Source organism: Muscardinus avellanarius (assembly GCF_963383645.1).
Source record: "Muscardinus avellanarius genome assembly, chromosome: 6".
Taxonomy (NCBI): Eukaryota; Metazoa; Chordata; class Mammalia; order Rodentia; family Gliridae; genus Muscardinus; species Muscardinus avellanarius.
The window spans coordinates 114,051,020-114,070,891 of NC_137791.1; the positions used below are offsets into that span (position 1 = coordinate 114,051,020).

The window sequence follows — 19,872 nt, forward strand, 5'->3', positions numbered from 1 at the left end:
AAGTGAGGAGAGAACAGAGACATAAAATTAATGTTTTATAGTTTAGATCTGGATTTAGCTTCACTGACAATTACATCAATGCTAAAGTCTAGAGCTTTTGAACTAATTGTCTTTAGTATCAAAAAAGAAATAAAGAAAAAGGGAAAAAATCCTATTCAAAGAAAAAAGGAAGACATAAAAATATAAATAGTAACCAGGACCCTCGTTTCTCAGCCATTCCCAGTACCACAAAAATACACACACACATACACACACACACACACACACACACACACACGCACATGCACGCACACACGCACACGCACATGCACACGCACACACACACACACACACACTAACTTAATAAGAAAAATAATTCAAATAATATGAATTTATTTTGCTTAAAACAAAGCCTTCTAGCCAATTTAATAGTTGTTTTAAAACAAGGTAAAATGGGCGTGGTGAGGCATGCTTGTAATCCCAGCATTTGGGAGGCTGAGACAGGAGGTTCTTGGTTGGCGGACAGCCTCAGCTATTAGTGAGGTGAGGCCCTTTGCCTCAGTGAGACCCTATTTCAAAATGAAAAATAAAAAATAGGGCTGGGGCTGTTGCTCAGAGGTAGAATGCCCCTGGGCTCCATCCTCAATAGCACAAAAAAAGTAAGTAAAATGAATAAAATAAAACAAGGTAGAAAGTGAGTAAACATAGAAGACATTAGGCAAACCATATTTCAAGTTCTGCTTCCAGCTTAAGATTTTACTCTAAAAAATGCAAAACATTTAGCCAGAAGGGTGGTGCATGCCTTGTAATCCCAATAATTGGGAGGCTGGGATAGGAAGATCTTGGTTTCAAGGCTAAGCCTCAGCAATTGAGTGAGACCTTCAGTAACTTAGAGAAAGCCTCTTTCAAAATTAAAAAGAAAGAGAAATACAAAGGGCTGGGTATGTAGCCATTTGCTAGACTCTTCAATCTACAGAACCCCCTAAAATAAAAACTACACAAACCTTCCAATAAACGCATTTGCAATTGTTTATCCATAAAACTGTCCTTTCCCTTCTCTTACCTCACACCACTCTAAACTTTACCCGTCAGCTTTCTACTTTTCATATTTTTTTTAACTTGCTGCCATTAAGGTTGTATCTTTCCCAACGCTGGAGCTTCAGTTTTGAAAGCCAGGATTCTTTTTCATTTAAACTTCCTCAGAAAGCCTTGGTTATATTTTATTTTTAATACATGTTTGTGAAATCAAAATGAATAAGCACAGTTTTGTCACCATATGATTACCCTGTGAAGCAAGCAACTTGAACAGTATTATACTAGGAGTGCACACACACACACACACACACACACACACACACACGCGCACACACGCACACACACCTGCAACAGGAAGGGGCACAATGAATAGAGAATGTTTTAGCCAAAGAGAAGAATACTGAGATGACTCTGTCTCTTAGTAAGAGAGCGAGGCTCCGACGTGAAGGGTGCTGACTACTCTTTAACAGCTGAGTAAGAAAGTTCTTTACCATAGAGGTGTTTAAGAATGCTGTTATCATTAACTACCATCACATTTTTATACATGAATTCTGGGGGTGAAGGATCAGAGGAAAAATAGAAGAACATGCAATCTAGACAACAAAAACAACAACCAAAAAGAAATCAGGAAAGATTAGAATAATATCTTCACTAAATAAGGAGCTAAGCAACCAAATTAATTGTCAGTAAGCATGCTAAAAATTCACAAAGCCCAATGCAACACGAGTCTAGAGGTGATAAACTCTACTACCTGACCTCCAAAGTCACTTTGAGATTTGATGAGAGCTCATTCGCTTCTTAAATGTCATAAGGTTTCAGCAGAGTGATGCAGTTTTAAAGGACCAAATTAGAATAAAAAGGTAATATGGCCACACATTTTTATCAGTATTAATTATTAATACTGAGAATTAGAAAAGAAAGAACTGGGAGTCCAGTAAGCATACTAATTGGACATTTTTTAGCTCATTTTCCAGCAATGTGAATATTTTGAAGCGGTTCAAAGTGAAATATATACCTGAAGAATAATGCACTCCATTGGAACACTGAATATAAAATGTAAAAACTTTCAAAAGGAGAAAAAAAGTATACATAGATTGACAATAATGGAACCTCCCCACCTCGAATGCTAAAGAGCACAGAGAACTGGGATAATTTGATGCTAGCAGAGCCAACTACTTATTTTCAAGCTTTGCTCTGTATATAAATTCTTGCACTTGAGGCCACCCATGGTACCCCACAAGAAAACCAGCAGGAAAGTATTCAAGATAATAATATTATTCCCACTAGAAATTTAAAATGCTGCTTTTATAAGACTAAACATTTTATGAGGTCCTTGAGATTAAGCCATCATGTTATATCAACCTACCTAAAGTTAATAATAATCAAAATTATTTATTCTGGCTATTTAAAGCATCATTTTATCATCAATTAATATAGCAAAATTATTATTGTTACTGCTATAAATTACTACATGCTATTATCTTTATCTCATTTACTTTCTTCTACAATCCTGTGATTTGTAATGTAGGAAACCAGGACTAAGAATGGTCCAAAAGTTATACTCGTAGTTTAGAGATGAAATCAGGATCAAACTGGTATCTTTAAATTTCAAAACTTATTTGATCCACAGTATTGCCAGTTATCTTTTAGGAAAATGCTTCTTTAGATTATTTTAGGTTGTACTGTTCATTTGACTGGAAAGCAACGTCAAAACACATCTTAATTGGCTGAGGCTCGCTTACTTTTTCTAATCTTTCTTTCTCTTCTCTCCAGCTCTCTCCCTCCCACCCCCTTCTCTCATTGCTATAATGTGGAAGTGATTGGGGCCCTCCTAACATGGTGGCATGCAGACATCTTGGGGACTCTTAGGAGGTACAGAGTTATGTCACAGATGGCTGGAAAGGTAGGAAACTAGCCTCGGTGAAACACTGACAGCTAGAATGGCATGAAGAAATACAGAACCACAAAAACAATTCCTTCCTACTACTCTATCAGTCTCTTCTTGCAGAGGAAAAATGTGAAAGTGGTTTTTTTTATATGTAATGCTTATGCCATGCACAAGTGTGGGGATCTTAGGGAAGATGGAAGAGTTGCTATATGATTCAGTCTAAATGAAAATAGAACAAGCTGATACCAACTAGAGGACACTGCTTTAAGATGCCTATTTGAGTATTGGGTAGATAGAAGCAAGGGAGATGGAAAAGATCCTTTATCATACACAAAAGTATGAGTTTAGTCTCTATTTTTATTACCTTTGGCCATATGAAAATGGTGGCTTAATCCTAATGCCACCTAATTTAATTCTGAAAGTAATGTGGAACATTCATCGCAGATACAAAACGGGTTCAAAGTGAACTGCCCCATGTTTTAATCATCAAATATAAGACCCTTGAAACACTATATGAGATAAAATAAGGAATGAAAAAGACAATGGAGTGTATCTCATATAAGTTTGAAAAAGAAAAGTTCAGAAGTAAGGAGTTAAAAATATGACTCTATAAAAATCAAAGCTATTTTTCTAAAGATCTGAGAAAAGTGAGGCATAAAATTAATTAGGAATTCTATGATGTTCTCTTTGTAAAAGTTTTCCTCGAAAAATATGGTTTCTATTTTCCGTTATTTTTAATCTGACAGAAGTTTGTTTACATTGTCAAGCAAGAAAGTAAGAGCTTATTCTATTGTGGCATGTCTTAATCATAATTAGTGTCTGTGAAGGGCATTACAGCCAGGGGGTGAGATCAGATCTCCAGATGGCTCTTGCAGAGTGTGATCCGAGGGAGGCTCCAAAACTGTCTCCCATGTGACCTGCTGTAAGCGCCAACCTTTCCACCCACCTGGCCAGAAATCACACTGCTCAGCTCACTCCGTCCACTTCTTGGACCTTTGTAATAAATGCATTATCTACTATTAGAATGCACATATGTTATGTGGGTTGAGAGAAGGCCTTGGAATTACTACTGAGCTGCCCACATTAACAGATTAGAAAATTCACTCCTCATCTCACTAAAAGGCATGAAGGTCTCACTCTGTTCTATTGAGTAAAAGATATAAGAACAATTTAGTGTACATTACAAGTTGTGGGACCCGGGTAACATTTCATAGTTAATTTAGTTAATTGCTTTAGAGATAATTAGAAGCAGGCTCAGGAGTAAGTGACCTATCCACTGCTGAGGGCAAAGGTGGGGTTAGAGGTCAAGAATAGTGTTTTCTATACCTGAGCATATCAGCCATTATGGGATCAAGCTATACGTAGAAAATGCACATTGGCTTTGTAAACAGGATTCAGTGGGTGCTTTGAAAAGAATAAATGGGTGAGGACATGAAAAAAGGGGCAATGATAAATAAAACAGATGGAAAGAAACTATTGACTACCACTCTAAGAAAAAGTCAGCTGTATAATCAAGATAAAGGTGAGTTACTTTAAACCTAATATTTTCTCTTTTTGAATGATCAATCTGTTGCTATAGGTTTCAATTATTCTAACGTCTTTATTGTCAAATAGTATATCAAAACTACCTTCCAACAATAAACACCATATTTTAAAAAGATTTTATTCCACCTTTTCAATTAAATGGTAAATAGCAAATTACCACAATTTCACCAATCAAAATTCATCAAGAAGTAATAATGCTGATACTAATTAATTAAAGGCAAAGAAATATATTAGTAATCATTCTCATGAATAAATATGTAATTCATAATATTGTCTCAAAATATTTTAAATGGTATAATTCTTATTACTTTTTTGAACCCAAAAGGTAAAAAATCCACAGAGTTGGAGCTGCAAAATGGTGGGTTTCATTCTATGTTATTTATTCAGGTTGCATGGAATTATGTTTATTTTTATAATGTATTCTTTTTCTTTAGCTAAAAAGAGATTTAAAAAAATATTCCTCATTTGGCACTGATGTGGGTTGGAATATAGGGTAAAGCATGTTAAAAGGAGAAATAACCCACAGGCCTTCTTCATGAAATTATTTCATTATGCTAAAGTACAGAAGGCAGATAAGAGCTTTGGTAAAACATAAATACATTTCACTGCCTATTCATTTAAATTTCCCTGTTTCAGTTACTTCCTTGACACAGCATCTGTGACAACTTATTTTTATCCTTAGCTATCCTAACTTATTCCTGGTTTACATCATGGTATCAGAATGTTACATGCAATTGCACTGCAAATTATCTTCTAAACTGTATCGTGAAAGCGAATCCAAAACAGCTAGTAATAACTGTATCATATCACACAGGTTAAAATTCAAGGAAAGGATCTGAAGTAATAATTAGGGCTAGGACAGCATCTAAAATGGTATTTTTTTTTATAGAAAAACCAATACAAATCCTGATTAAAACCTAGCCAAGCAGAACAATGCAGATTACCTGGATTCCAATTACATGTGACAAATAGATACCTGACAGGTTTCAGCTCCAATTCTACTTATGTCAGAATGACCCATTAGTATTGAAGATGAAATTCGAGCAATGCAACTGTACTTTAAGGACTAGATTAGTAGTCTGAAAACTTGTACCCAAACTGTTACTCAAATGTCAACTACTACATTTGAATCACTCAAAGCACATCATGTCTATGTCTGTCATTACCTATAGATCATAGCTAACATGAATCACGGCTGGCAGATGACAAACATTTATATAAATTCTGTATTTCAAGTGTCAGTCACTTACAAAATCAGTAGTATGGCCCTTGATGTTGATGAGGTTTAACATGGCTATAAAAAGGAAATAGAAGTCTTCTTTGAGAAGTGTTTTTCAGTATGTTTTCTACTCTGCTTATGTATTAAAGTTTCCATGGCATATATGTTTCCTAAAAAGTAATCATGTTTTCTGTCTATATATAATTATGTTTTAATTATTCATCATTTCTTGCTTTGTTAAAGCTGTTGAATGCCCTTTAAGTCACAACAACTGAAAATAACATTAAAATAACTATATGAACAGTTTTATAAATTCCTTTCTAATCATATAGCTGACACCCAAAATATAAAGACTAATTGTGCATTGTGTTATTTACAGCAAGCATAAGCACTTTTAAAAATATAAATAAAATTATGTATTGTCACAGGATAATCTCAGATGTAGTAATACCCCTAAATTAAAATAATCCTGTCTTACTAAGTAGGTAAGCATATATTATAATACTTGAAAATTTATTTTTTTATCCAAAGGATTTTAAAAAGACCTGCCTTAAAATATATTCATCAGAATTTCAATTCATACAAAAATGTATACTCGTTTTAAAAATTATTAGGAAAAATTTCTTAAAAATCACATCAATCTCCCATCCACATTAGCACACACCACCATACACACAGATAAGCATGCCTTTATAGCCATATGGCAAAATGCCATTTGAAGTCTGAAAAACTGATTAGGAGGGACATCCATTATCAGACTCTGATATCATATCTTCTCACCTGATAGTAATGTGAGTAAATAATTATTTTGTCATGATTTGGTATAGCAGTATTTCCACTTGGGGCCATTTGTCATATATCTATCATTGGACTTAAAAAAAATATATATATATATATATGTATAATTCCTGTAAACACAGTCTTTTCTCCTTTATTAATAGGCTCTCTTTGTATATCATCACTAAGGAACTAGTACATAATAGAAAATAAATAAGTTCTACTTTACTAATGGGTTAAGATGGTGAGACATCAATCTATTTTGTATTTTTACAACAGATAAAAATTGTGACTCATCTTCCTTCCCTTTATTTAATTATATCTATTTTATGATGGAAATAATAAGGGATTTAGAAAAAAATTGTACCATTCCATTATTTGACATAAATGTATTCCTCAAGCATTTACTTATGACTTGAAATTCAGAAAACAAATTATCAAATTGTCTTTGGAAACATAAACAAATGTGAAACGTTTCACAAGTACTGTTTGCTATATAATGCTATGAATTAAATAAAAATGCAGATAAGGCCAACTGTGATAATTATGAGAATAGCCTCACAAAGGATAAGAGTATGAAGAATTATCACTTAGTTTCCATCCTTTCTCTTACAAAAACATGAGAAAAGCCTTATACTTAAATGAGAGAGGAATTCTAATAGTATTTACTTCATACGATGGAGAGTAAGACAGTGGTATTTTCCTTCTCTGACTCCCTTTCAGCTAGCACTTGATAGGAAAGGTTGGAAAAATGCTTTTCTAAATATCTCTGGGGGTTGGAAGTCAAGCAAGGTGTGTTTATGTTCGTTTCCTTTCACCAAGAGTGGATAGTGGCAATTGAAGAAATAGTTGCATGACAAAAATGAACAGAAAAAAAAACAACCCACAATCAGAAGGGACCTTTCTCAGTGGTTATTATTTAAGAATTGTGAACTAATTTGGCATATCTCATAGCAAGCCCTGCTCTGATTTATCTGAAAGTGCATTTATTTCTGACAGGCTATTTTAAAATGTTGGTGCGATTTGGGTGATTTTTATCTAGATAGTTATGTTCCTTTAGTTGGCATTTCTGTATTTTAGTAGATATTTTTTATTTAAAGTAAAATAGTTTTTGGTGTCAGCTATTTTATTGGGGGTTTAGACTGATCTTTATCTTGGCCAAGCCTACTTATTGCGGCTCACTAGCGTGATTATGTGTGTGGATGTAGTGTTTGCCCCTACCATTTTCCATATGCTCTGCCTCACCAACACTGCCATCCGGCGTGGTCCTTTCATAGTTGTCCTCTGGGAGTGGAAGGGCACCCAGTCTTGGCCCTGATGAGCTCTTACTGCTTGGTGTTTCTGACTCCTCCAGCCCGCTGTCATAGCAACTCTGCAGTGACCCCTGATGTGGGTCCTGAGGCTGACTCACAACAGAAAACGTCACTCTACGAAATGGCTGCAAAAGAAGAGATTCTGAATGTCACTAAGGTATAAGGTTGTAAGCAATCTTATTTTAAAAATGCATAAATTACATATGTCAATGTCTACTGACAACACTCAATACAAAATGGTTAATATGTTGCAATTTATTTGAATAACTGCATATCATCTAAGACAATATATCTAGAGCTTAGATTTTATTACAAAATACTTGAAACTCCTTTTCTGAAACAAAGAAAACAAAACAGCAATTTCATGAAAACATGCATTGCAATCTGATATGTTAGTGCCACAGAGTCAGCTTTTTTCTGTTCAACAGTTTTTATGCTTTTCACAAATAGACTTTATAAAAACAAAGGCAAATGATTCAGAAAGCAATAAATATTAAGCTAATTCATTATAAAAGATGGCATTTTAACATAATTTGTCTGTATGATATAATGAATTAAAATAGAGTTTATATGATCTAAACTTTGAAATTGAATGTTCTGGCACCAGACTTAGCTATTAAAAGTATAACTAGCTGGATGTGGTGGTGCATGCTTATAATCCTAGTACTTGGGAGGCTGAGACTGGAGGATCACAGGTTTGCAGCCAAGCTCAGCTACTTAGTGAGACCCACCACAACTTAGTGAGACCTTGTTTCAAAATAAAAATAAAACATAGTAATGGGGGTGTAGGTCAGAGGTATAATGCCTCTGGGTTTCAACTTCAGTATAGCAAAAAAAAAAGTAAAGCTGATAAAGATTTATATGCAGTGCTAGGGAACCAAACATATATGTATTAGATCATTCCTATAAAATTATCTATATGAAATTGTAAAGCTCATATTAAAATAATAGGTAAAAGTTTCCTAACCAGTGAATGAGTTGAAAATAAAACAAAATATTTAATTGTATGTATTTACTATGACCATCCATTGTGCTAAAACAGTAAAAATCATATACAGTCTAATTTGTATTTGAAAACTGCTACAAAATTTTATTCAGTAGGAACACACAATTTGTAATGTTTGTGACAATGGCTGGACTGAAGATTTACCATATTTGGAATATGCAGTTTATCTTAATTACATAATTAAAGTGAAAAGGAACTTAGGGTTCTTAAGAGAATAACCTACTACCACATATTGACAATACTACCTACGAATGGCAATTTGAAGAACAATATAAGAATGTCCTGTGATGTCTGTTTGAAATTATTTTTGGCAATAGTAATATACATTAAACTCTTGCATGAATTTGAAGGTGACATAAGTGTACATATTTTTAAGTATATAACTCAGACTGGTTTTTTCCACTTCTAAGTATAAAATTGATTTTGGCAGAAAATAGTGGGAAGGTATAAAACTTCTTTTACGTGTTTATAACTTGAATGCTCATTACACAAAATGCAAATCATAACCAAGGTTAGTAGAACTGTAAAAATATTAAAGATTATCTGTATATGTCCAGTTAACAATAAGAAAGCTAAGAATTAGCCAGGCGTGGCGGCCCACGCTTGTAATCCCTGAGTTTGGGAGGCGGAGACAGGAGGATCGCACTGGTTCGAAGCCAGCCTTGCTGGCTTAAGACACCCTGTTTCCAAATTAAAAAATATAAAAATAGGTCTGGGAGTGTAACCCGGATGTAGAAGGGTTTCCAGGAACCCCAGTACCACAAAAAAAAAAAAGCTAAGAATTATGACATTTCTCTCTAAATTATAAATTGGCTATGGTAGAGACAAATACATACTTCCACAAGTCGTCCCTTTATTTTGTTACAGATAAAAGACTTGCTAAAAATACTGTATATTATCGGTATTTCTCCCAGTACCCCACTCTTCATGTACTAATTAGGACCATGCAATCTTTCAAAAATTTTTTTCATTCTAGTTAAAAATCAAACTCTTAGAACGGCTGAATCTAAGTGTACAGGGAAACATTTCAATCACATTCTCTTTTTTATAATATTTCACAGAAATGGGGCTGTAGTATTGAAAAACAATTCCAAGCCAGGCGTGGTGGCACACGCTTGTAATCCCCGCACTTGGGAGGCTGAGACAGGAGATTGCACAGGTTCGAAGCCAGCCTCAGCTACGTAGTGAGGCTCTCAGCAACTTAGTGAGACCCTGCTTCCAAATAAAATATAAAAAAGGTCTGGGAGTATATCCCAGAGGTAGAAAGTCCCTGGGTTCCACCCCCGGTACCACCAAAAAAAAAAAAAAAAAAAAAGAAAGAAAGAAAAACAATTCCAATTTCAAATTATTTGTAGTATAAATAGTGTACATATCATAAGACAAATTTTACTAGTGTTAAACCCTAGAAATAGTATCCTAGCCCAGTATGGTGAGGTATGTCTAGTATTCCATTACTTGCAAGGCTGAGTGAGATAGTAGAATCACAGATTTGAGGACAGCCTCAGCAACTTAGCGATATTCTCAGCAACCTGATGAGACCCTGTTTTAAATAAAATATAAAATAATCCTGGAGATATAGCTAAGAGAATGCCCCTGGATTAAATTTCCAGTACTAAAAAAACAGAAAAAGCAGTATCCCTATTTCACTACTTCTCCTATTTCTTTGTTAGGGTGATTGTTATATTTTATCTATGTCTAAATAAATATATCAATCAACTTGTATTTGTCATGCTTTACATTTTCTGTGCATATTTTATATTTTTTTTCATTTATACCTACCAGATGACTGCAAAGTATTTGTGGTTATCTATGTGGTCAACTCAGAACTGAGACCACTGCAAGTTTCCTAAAATCACATTATGCTGCACTCAACATAATGGAATTTGAATGACAATATATAATTTAAGCAAGAGCTCCAAGAGTCATGTAGACATTATTATCACCTTAATACAGAAATGAGTTAATAAGTATATATGTATAGAAAAATAAAAATGAAGGTTAAATGCTATTCTTAATTCTATTTTAATGACTTTCAAATCTTTTAGGATCAATCTTAACTAGCACAAGAAGAAAGCTCAGAATAAATACAGAAGTACATACATTATATTAATAAACTGAGAAAAGAAAAATAACAATTTTTTAGAAAAGGTGTTTCAGTTTAATTTTAAAGCAAAAAATAGTTCATTTGTGTGAAGGTGGCAATCTCTGAATCTGTGTTAAGTCTATCAAAAGTATTGATAGGATAACAGAGAAAAAGGCAAAAAGCTATTTTTAAAATGAAAAATGTAAAAAATAAAACATGTTTATTCTGTAATGGAACATAATGGCTACGATGAATGGATGTATTTTATTCATATAATTCCTAACCCTGTTGTGATTATTAAATATTTTAATCTCCATAAATTATATTATAAGAAAATAATAATTTAAAAATAATATGATCTAAGCTGGGTGTGGTGACACATGCCTATAATCTCAGTATTTGGGATGCGGATACAAGAGGATTACAGATTTGAAGACAGCCTCAGCAATGTAGTGAGACTTACAGCAATCTAACAAGACCCTGTTTCAAAACAAAACATAAAAAGGGAAGGGGCTGTAAATCAACCCAAGTTCATTATTCTCAGCACCCCACCACACACTATTATAATCTATATAAAACTACTAAAACCTATATTATTATATATTACAAATACTTAGATTCATTGATGCTTCCTCTTTTGTATAAAAATGTTTTTGCACCTAACATAATATCTGAATAAATGAAAACATAACTTATGAAAATGGTTAAACTATAATGTATTACAAAATGTATCAGAATATGTCCATCTATCATTTTTATCCCTATTAAAATGTGCCATTAGATTATACAGTATATTATTAGTATTATAGCACTATACCTTGAACTCTATATTTTTTTTGGTGTACTAGGTGTGGAACCCAGGGGCTTTTCTACCTCTGTGTTATACTCCCAGACCTATTTTTCATAATTTATTTGGAAACAAGGTCTCACTAAGTTGCTGAGACCCTCACTAAGAAGCTGAGGCTGACTTTGAACCTGGGCAATCCTCCTGTCTCCGCCTCCCAAGTGCTAGGATTACAAGTATGAGCCACCACACCTGGCCTATTTAATAATTTTGAATAATAAAATTCTTGTAATGATGGATTTAAGTTTGCAATATAAACCTAATTACTACAGAATCCTAAATTCTGAAGGATAACCCATTGATCTGAGAAATTAATTCTAATAGTAAGCATAAACATAGATAGATAGATAGATAGATAGATAGATAGATAGAGGATAGATGGAGACTGAAGAAAGAGAAAGACAGACAAATTTTTATATACTACCCTTTATTCTCATGTTGGTTCTGTTGAAAACACAGGATTTACAACAGTGGTTATGACACAGAATTCATATTATCTGTATATTCCAGAAAAATTGACTAAAGTAGAAATGTAATGCAATGTGTTGTTGACTTCATAACAGAGAATAAATTTGCATTAGATGTGTGACTGTCACTTTGTTAATTACTGCTACTCTGAAGTAGTTTAAGTGTTGATTCTTGAGCCTACATGCACCTTGGAATCACTCAGAGAACTTGTGAAAGGAAGAAATGCCGGTGCCTCGCCCCAGCCTAAACCCAGTAAATCAGTACTTAGGTGTGACTTGGATATCAGTAGCTTTTTAAAAATTTTTTATGAAGTGTCCTCTTTATCTGAAACCTCCACAACACGGACACCAATTTTGTCTCACATTGAATCATTAGCTGTGCACATCAACACATTCCAAGTCACAAATTAAGAAATGCAAACAAAAATATAGAGAAATATATAATTTGTCCCTGTCCAAGGGTTTCATATCTCAATGCAGCAAATCCTAAGAACACAGGATCAGAGGAGCACACTGTACAAACACTAGGAGCAAAAATGTCCCCGAAAGGCTACTGCCTTTTTAGCAGGGGTGGGGATCATTTAACAGGGTTCATGGAACTGGGAGAGGTAAGGAAAGAGGATCGGGAAAAAGAATGAGCAGAAGGAGAGAACACAGGTATGTACTGAGAAAGATGGGTAGAAGGGACACACACATGGTCCAATAACTGGTAAACAAACAAACAAAAAAGTACTTCACAGGTGGGCAGAGCTTATTAAGTCAGCCCAAAGCCTTCAGAGCACTCTTGGGTGCCCAAAGGTTGCATGTGATGGAGCTTCCCAAAGCTCTCATAAGTAGGCAGGTCCAGCTTATTAAGACATGTGTGAGCTGAAGGCAGGTGATCTGTGGACCTGTAGTCTCAATGGATCTGAAACTTCTAAATGCTGATCTTGCCTTAGAGGCCAGCAAAGTTTCACAAGGTCACGTTGGCAATACCTGTGACAAACTAGAGGAATTTGACCCAGTCAGCTTGGCCAAAAGAACACAATTCTCTGCAAAACCACTGCATCTGAATAGAGTTGATCTGGTATTTGTGGTACTTGGTGCTAGATTTTAGATCACCCATGTCCATGGTGGGCAGTCCTGATATGAGCAGTTCTAACTCCTGCTCAGTGAATTGCCTGGTAGATAGACATGCATAGAGAGTGAAGAGAAACCCTATGATCATGAAGAACCTATGTAAAGAGATCAAAGAGAGGAACCTGCTCCAGGAACTAAACTGGTTCCCTCAGTGTCCATGTGAGCTTCCAGGAAGAATCAGTAAACTCATGTACAAATTCCCCTTGAGACTCAAAAGCATGGGTATGAAGTATATGAGCCTTGTATTTTTTTCTTTTTGTCTTAGATGATAAATTGTTTTGTGCCCTGCAAATATAAACTGATCTACCTAGATGAAAAGGAAACCAGAGCTTGAGGAAGAGTATCTGTCTTCCAGTTGTCTGAAAGGGTAAAGATGGTCTAGAGTTTTGACCGAGTAAAGCATGAAGCATGGCTCAAATAAAATTGTTCTAAACATTGCAGTGGCATGTGTGAGAATTACAAATAAGGAGTGAAAACCGAATAGTTTATTTGGTTGAGTAAATGATCTAATTAAATGATCAAGGTAGAAGACTTGACCTGACTATTCCATATTAAGGAGGAGGAAGAAGAGATGCTAGAGGAAGGAAGGTGATTATGCTAAGTAGGGTTGAACTCTGGAGAATCATTTACCTGCCAAGTTGAAAGGCCAAAAGGAGATATTGGCATGAGAATGAATAGCAAGGCTCTTAAAAACAGCCCTATGTGGCTGACTGGATTCAGTCATTAATTCATTTGCATTTATTTTCTATCCATTATATACCAGGGTTTCAAAAATAAATCTACACATTGAAGAAACACAATACCTATGGGTCTACCAAAATAGAAAAATTATAACATCATTAAGCTTCCAATAAAATAGAGGTAGAAAATAGATGTGAAATTTGCTTAGAAATTTAAGGAGGTACTGAAAAGGGTTTGTGGACTGAGATCTCTAAAGAAGTTTAATAGACAACATAGATCTTAAGGCCATATTTGGGTCCAACAGCATGAATTAAAGAAGTGAGTAAAGAAGTGAGATCAATTTTGAAACTCAGAAACCAAAGACTCAGACAATTTCCTGAAATAAAAAAAAATCTTTTATGATAAAAAAATCCAAAACATCAGAGAGAATGCTCTGGCTTCCATGTGACTTTTGGATTCATCTATCATAATGTTATATAGCTAAAATATCTTAACTAGGGGGAACAAAGATAGGTGTGCATATATAAACAAATCGAGTAAGCGGGATTGGCTAGTAATTTAGAAAATACATCTCAAAAGACCAAAGTAACATACCAATTAAAAGGGAAATATATGTGCATTGTTGTATTTATCTATATTTTTGTCTTCTTTCATCAGCAGTAGAGAAGATAGCCCTGGGGAAATATTTGTTTGTTTATTAAATTTATTTATTTATTTTAATACATTTATTGGTGCATTATAGTCTTACATCATAATGTAGTTCATAGTGATGGTGTCAGACTTGCACACAGCTCTTTTGTGAGCTTCCCCCACTTCCTTCCCACTCCCCCATTTCCCCATACAGGTGTCCAGGAACCAATGGTGGGAGGAGAATAAAAGAGATCCATGATAAATAATCTAGAATTAAGATAGAAATTAAATTCAAAAGATTACAAAAGCAACATGAACAATAAAACGTGCAGAGGAATTTAATATGTAGGACGAGTGTGTATATGCATGTACAGGTTTAATGAAAAATATAGTGCATTAGAAATAGCAACAACAGGCAGAAACAAAGACTTCTATTTTAAAAAAAATATAGATTTTTTGTGACCTTGGACAAGTTAGCTGACCTGCGATTTTTATGCCTTAGGCTCAGGGTCTGTAAGAGAGAGATAATACAATCTGTCCTTTACCAATTTAAGTTCTCTGAAAATTAACGAGTTTATAAAAGAGCCTTAAGGTCCCTTAAAGACATACTATAAAAGGTACTATACCTCAGGCCACAGCTATATAACTAGAACTATCTCTAATCTTGTTTTAGGTTTTTGCATTTTTTCATGAAAATATAGAGCAACGCCAGTGAGTCACAAAGCTTTTAAATAGCATTTCTAATTCACCTCAAATTTCAAACCTAATTATCCTATTAATACTGTTTTTATTATTTTAAACAAAACTTATTTATAAAGCAAACATGTACATCTGATAACACCCAAGGTGTTATCAAGAGCATTAGGATATAATATTTCATTAAGAATGAGTACTTCTACATTTGGTTATTTTAGAATGGAATTTATCAACTATGTTTGTCCTGTGCTTTGCCACATTGAAGTCTTTCGCCTGAGGGCACACCTTCTTTAGGGCCTACTCAGATGTTTTGGAGGTTGTTAAAAATTTACTCAATGGTAAACTCCAAATAAAATGTGATCTCTGGAGCATTGGATATGCCCTCATCCTCCCAGCTTCCAGATGACAGAAATACACTAGTGTTAACATGGCTTTAACTAGACACATAACCAGCATTCTCCACTCTTTATGCCATTCTGTTTACTTTGTTTTGTGGAACTCTAGAGGTCATCTAAAAAGTAGGTAATGTTGATAATGAAGAAGTCCTCTACCGGCCATTGTTGCTCTTCTTCTGTCTGGGGACCTAGGCATGGTGGCATCTTCCTCTCCACCCTACACCCTTCTTTAGAAATGTTGGGTAACCCAAGAGGAAGGATGTGTGATTTCACAATCACTCTCATAAAATGTTCATTTTAGAGACATAAGAGGACAAACATAGCAAATACAGATCTATAAAATCAAATGCTGTGTGGTTGTACGATATAACATATTCAGTAGATTCACTTGCATTTAATAGTTTTATTTTCTGGAAAATGTGAACAGATGCTAAAGTCCGTATATTGGTGAGGTTAGGACAATGAAAGAGACATAATGCTTAGGTGATAAATGGAGTTATAATGTATTTGGATAACAGAAAGAAGGTACTTATGAAGGAATGATGAGGTCAGCATTTGATTCATGATTCTTTTTTGCAAAATTGCATCTCCACTATTGCTATTGAAAGGTAGATAATGGGATGCTGATTCTGGCCACCTATCAGGTGGAGAAGATCTCCCAAGCTCTGCTTTGCTTCGGACATTGACTGGCGGTTCGATCTCATCCTACCGGAAAAAATGAAATTCTCAAATTTCGAAGTCATTAGGGGATTAATGTAACTTTCTAAAGAGTTTATTTTTTAAAATATCTAAGTAGCTGAAATCAAATCCTACTAGAAATATGACTGCCTCCTTTTTAAATTTTATCTTGCAGATATATTCTTAATTTATGATAAAAATTTGAGATAATCCTAACTACCCTTCATTTTTTGAAAGTGCTGATATAGTAATAATATAGACTGCTAATAATTTGCACATTTGGGAAAATAATTTTTAAATTAACATTAGCATGCATGTTATGTTATTAATATCTTCTATTTTTAAAACACAATTCTTGCTAAGTATGTGTACAATCTCCAGGTGTTACCTACTTTTAAAAAATCTTTGCCAGAAAATTTATGTATAGTTTCCAGGAAAAACAGTAGAGAACAGATGAATATTCATAATTATATAAATAATAAAAAAACTTACTTTTATTCATCTTAACTTTCTGATGAAAAGTTATCTATCACACATTAAAAGCAAATATTTTGTCCCATAATCAGACATACTTAAAACATTTGCCTTCTATCTATACTTGTAAAATCATTAAAGTTACAGCCTACTTGCAAATTATTTTCTTTGATAGGGCAGTGGTCAGTTTTAGAGAAAGAAAAATAAAAGCTTTCAGCTTTAGTAACACCCTATTTTGTGCAGTAGTTCCAGTAAAAGAGAGCACACAGCGTATATGAGTGCAGATACTTCCCCTTTAGAGTTCATGTTTTATAACCTAGCGACAGCACCTTTATAGGGATTTTATTTTCAAGAGGATAGGACCCTAAGGATGCCATCTATTGGAGAGAACCTCGGGTTAAATCTTTCTCCTTATTGAATACCGCTATGTCTAACAGACAACTTTATTGGGAACTTTAAATCTGCACCTTCCTTTTTAGCTTCAGTAGTTTCTCCATAAATTGTCTTCTTATCTGGAACTCACATACAGCTGTCTCAGTCACATCAATTATTTCTGAATGGGCTGAAAAGGCTTTTTTATTTTTTCCAATTCACTTAGTTATGTCCATCAAACAGACTTCTAATGACTCTCTTTGTCAGTCATAAAGCACCGAAACAGTCGTGGAGCAGAACATCGCAGTATTATAAGGAGTGCTGCATTTTAGTGTTAAAGAGGAGCTTTCTTATACTGGGAGGTCTTTCCTTGCAGATGGACAGGCACTTGATTAATCTGCAAACATTCTAAGCCAGTGTCAGTGCTACTAAACAAACATATTTAGGATTCCACAGTCCATTTACTTGCAGGATATCTGGCAGAACCCTCAAACAAAATTTAATCAGGTCTTTAAACTTTAGGGGTGTCTTCCTTTACTGCAATCTCAGGATTCCTTCATACTTCAAACTGCCTTTCTTTCTTTCAAGTCAAGAGCAGATGAAAGGATATGAAGAAACATGTTGAGACATTTTGACCAGTTAATTAAGACTTTCATTTGGGGAAAGAGAAATTAAATAACTCTCTCTTTTGACTTTTATGCCTTTATATATTTGACATCATGGTCTATATGTGTACTTCAGAAACAAAGAATTTAGGTGGTACTTACAGTCCTCTGTTCTGGAGAACACAAACTACTTAACTATTACAGAATAATAATGATGCAGAATTAAAATAGTAATGACCACAGGCCAGGAATATGCTATTCATTTAATTTATATTGTCACTTCTCCTCCTGCCATCCCTGCATTTGTCACTTTAATGTTCTGATATTACAAATGAGAAAAATAATGAATTTCCATATTCAAACTACTGCAAGAAATACATTAGCCTAAATGTACAAATTAACCACTCGGAGCTTTGTTTTTCCCTCTAATGAAAAATATTGGAAAACAGAATAGACAAAACCTCAGAACGCTTAATAAATACAGGCAAACACATTTTTCCCCTGAAAATTTCCCCCAAATAGGAAGGTATTACGTTTTAAAACACAAACTGTGGGTCCTCTATATTGTGGACACAATCATTTGGTCTATGCTTTTCTTTCTTACTGACTACTTTTAGAACTCATGCAGGGTTTGGCACAATTTTTTCTATAAAGGTTTGGCAAATATTTTTTTGTAAAATACGTCCGTATTTTATTTTTGTGGGCTATAAGTCTCTGCCACAACTGTACAACTCATCCACTGTGATGGGAAAACAGCCATTTGAATATTTATAAGTGAATGGACATGGTCATGTCTCAGTAATTCTTTATTTGTAGACTAAGAAATTTGTTTCAGATAATTTTCCTACCCTGTGTTATTATTGCTTATTTCTCAAAACTTGCAAATGTAAAATAATCAATCACATCTGGCTCACTGCTGAAAAAATGCAGAAGGCCAGATTTGGCCTACTTTATGCAGTTCTCATCTAGTCCAAGACCAGATGTACAAAGATGTCACACAAAAAAACAACACCCAGTTTTTCAAAGGAACATTATCCAGTTCGTGGATTATTGGATTCTTATTTCAAAGACTTTGGGCTGAGTTTTGATTTGTAGAACCTCCCTGTTCATTATAAACACCATAAATAACTGGCATAAAAAAGTAAAAGTTACATAAAATTCAGTTACTTTTTCCATACCGTTTATTATGGAAGCAAGATTTATACTGGAACAACTTTCTTTTCACTGTTAGATAAATTGGAGATATCTGTGTTTGCCTCTGAGTAGGCTCCATTGGCGTTTTCTCATAATAAGACAGTAAACATGTTGTGGGTACTTAATCACTCTCTTGTCAGAACAAGGCAGTGTTCCTCTTTCATCGCCCCAGCCAGAGGACCACAAAGAGTGCCTAGCCTCCTTCTACAGACATGACTTCTTCAGCACATGTTTCCACCTTCCAAGAGAATTATCCCAAATCAAGATATGCCAGATGCAAACAGAAATGCAGATCCATTTTATTCATACCTGTTTCTCATAGTGATCCAATGATGAAATAAAACTTAACATTTATATATAAAATTTATAAATCTTATGTATCAGACACTCTAAAAAAGTTGAAAATAATGGAAATTTGCATATTAATTTTATTTTTAAAATTTCTCAGAAGATTTGCACTTCTTTGGAACAACTTTGGACAAGTAAGGGACTCTTATTCTTCTCATTTTTCTGATAAATTGATACAGAGGTTAAACAAATTCTCCTAGTAACTGTCCAATGGTGCTAGAATGCCTAATGCTCTTTAAAACTATTCTCTCTGAGGGGGAAAATTGGAGTACATGTAAACATATTCTCATATTCAAATATTATTACTAAATACATGCAAGAATCCTAGTTCTAATCTCTGTACACTCTAATTCATCTGTTTAACCCTAGCACTGAGCATTTGAAATCAGTAAAATGCAGCTCAATTAATAAGTATCACATTGACCTATTAAGACATTTAGAGAAGATATTATTCATAATTTATAAAGCACAGATCAGTAGTTCTTTCAATGGACGTTACTATGAATGGAAACCTTTTTATGATC

At 34.3% G+C, this 19,872-nt stretch overlaps 1 protein-coding gene across 3 annotated transcripts in view; it reads right to left on the bottom strand.

Moving 5' to 3' along the window:
* The window catches only part of PCDH7 (protocadherin 7), a gene marked incomplete at both ends in the record, with an annotated part of 424,688 nt that overhangs the window by 211,391 nt on the left and 193,425 nt on the right, over nt 1-19,872 (bottom strand). For 2 of the 3 annotated variants that reach the window (XM_080697008.1, XM_080697010.1), the window contains one exon: nt 7,665-7,881. In XM_080697008.1, coding sequence (XP_080553134.1) covers nt 7,665-7,881 — 217 coding nt within the window. The remainder of the gene's footprint in view (nt 1-7,664; nt 7,882-19,872) is intronic. The other variant, XM_080697009.1, reaches the window with a different exon arrangement.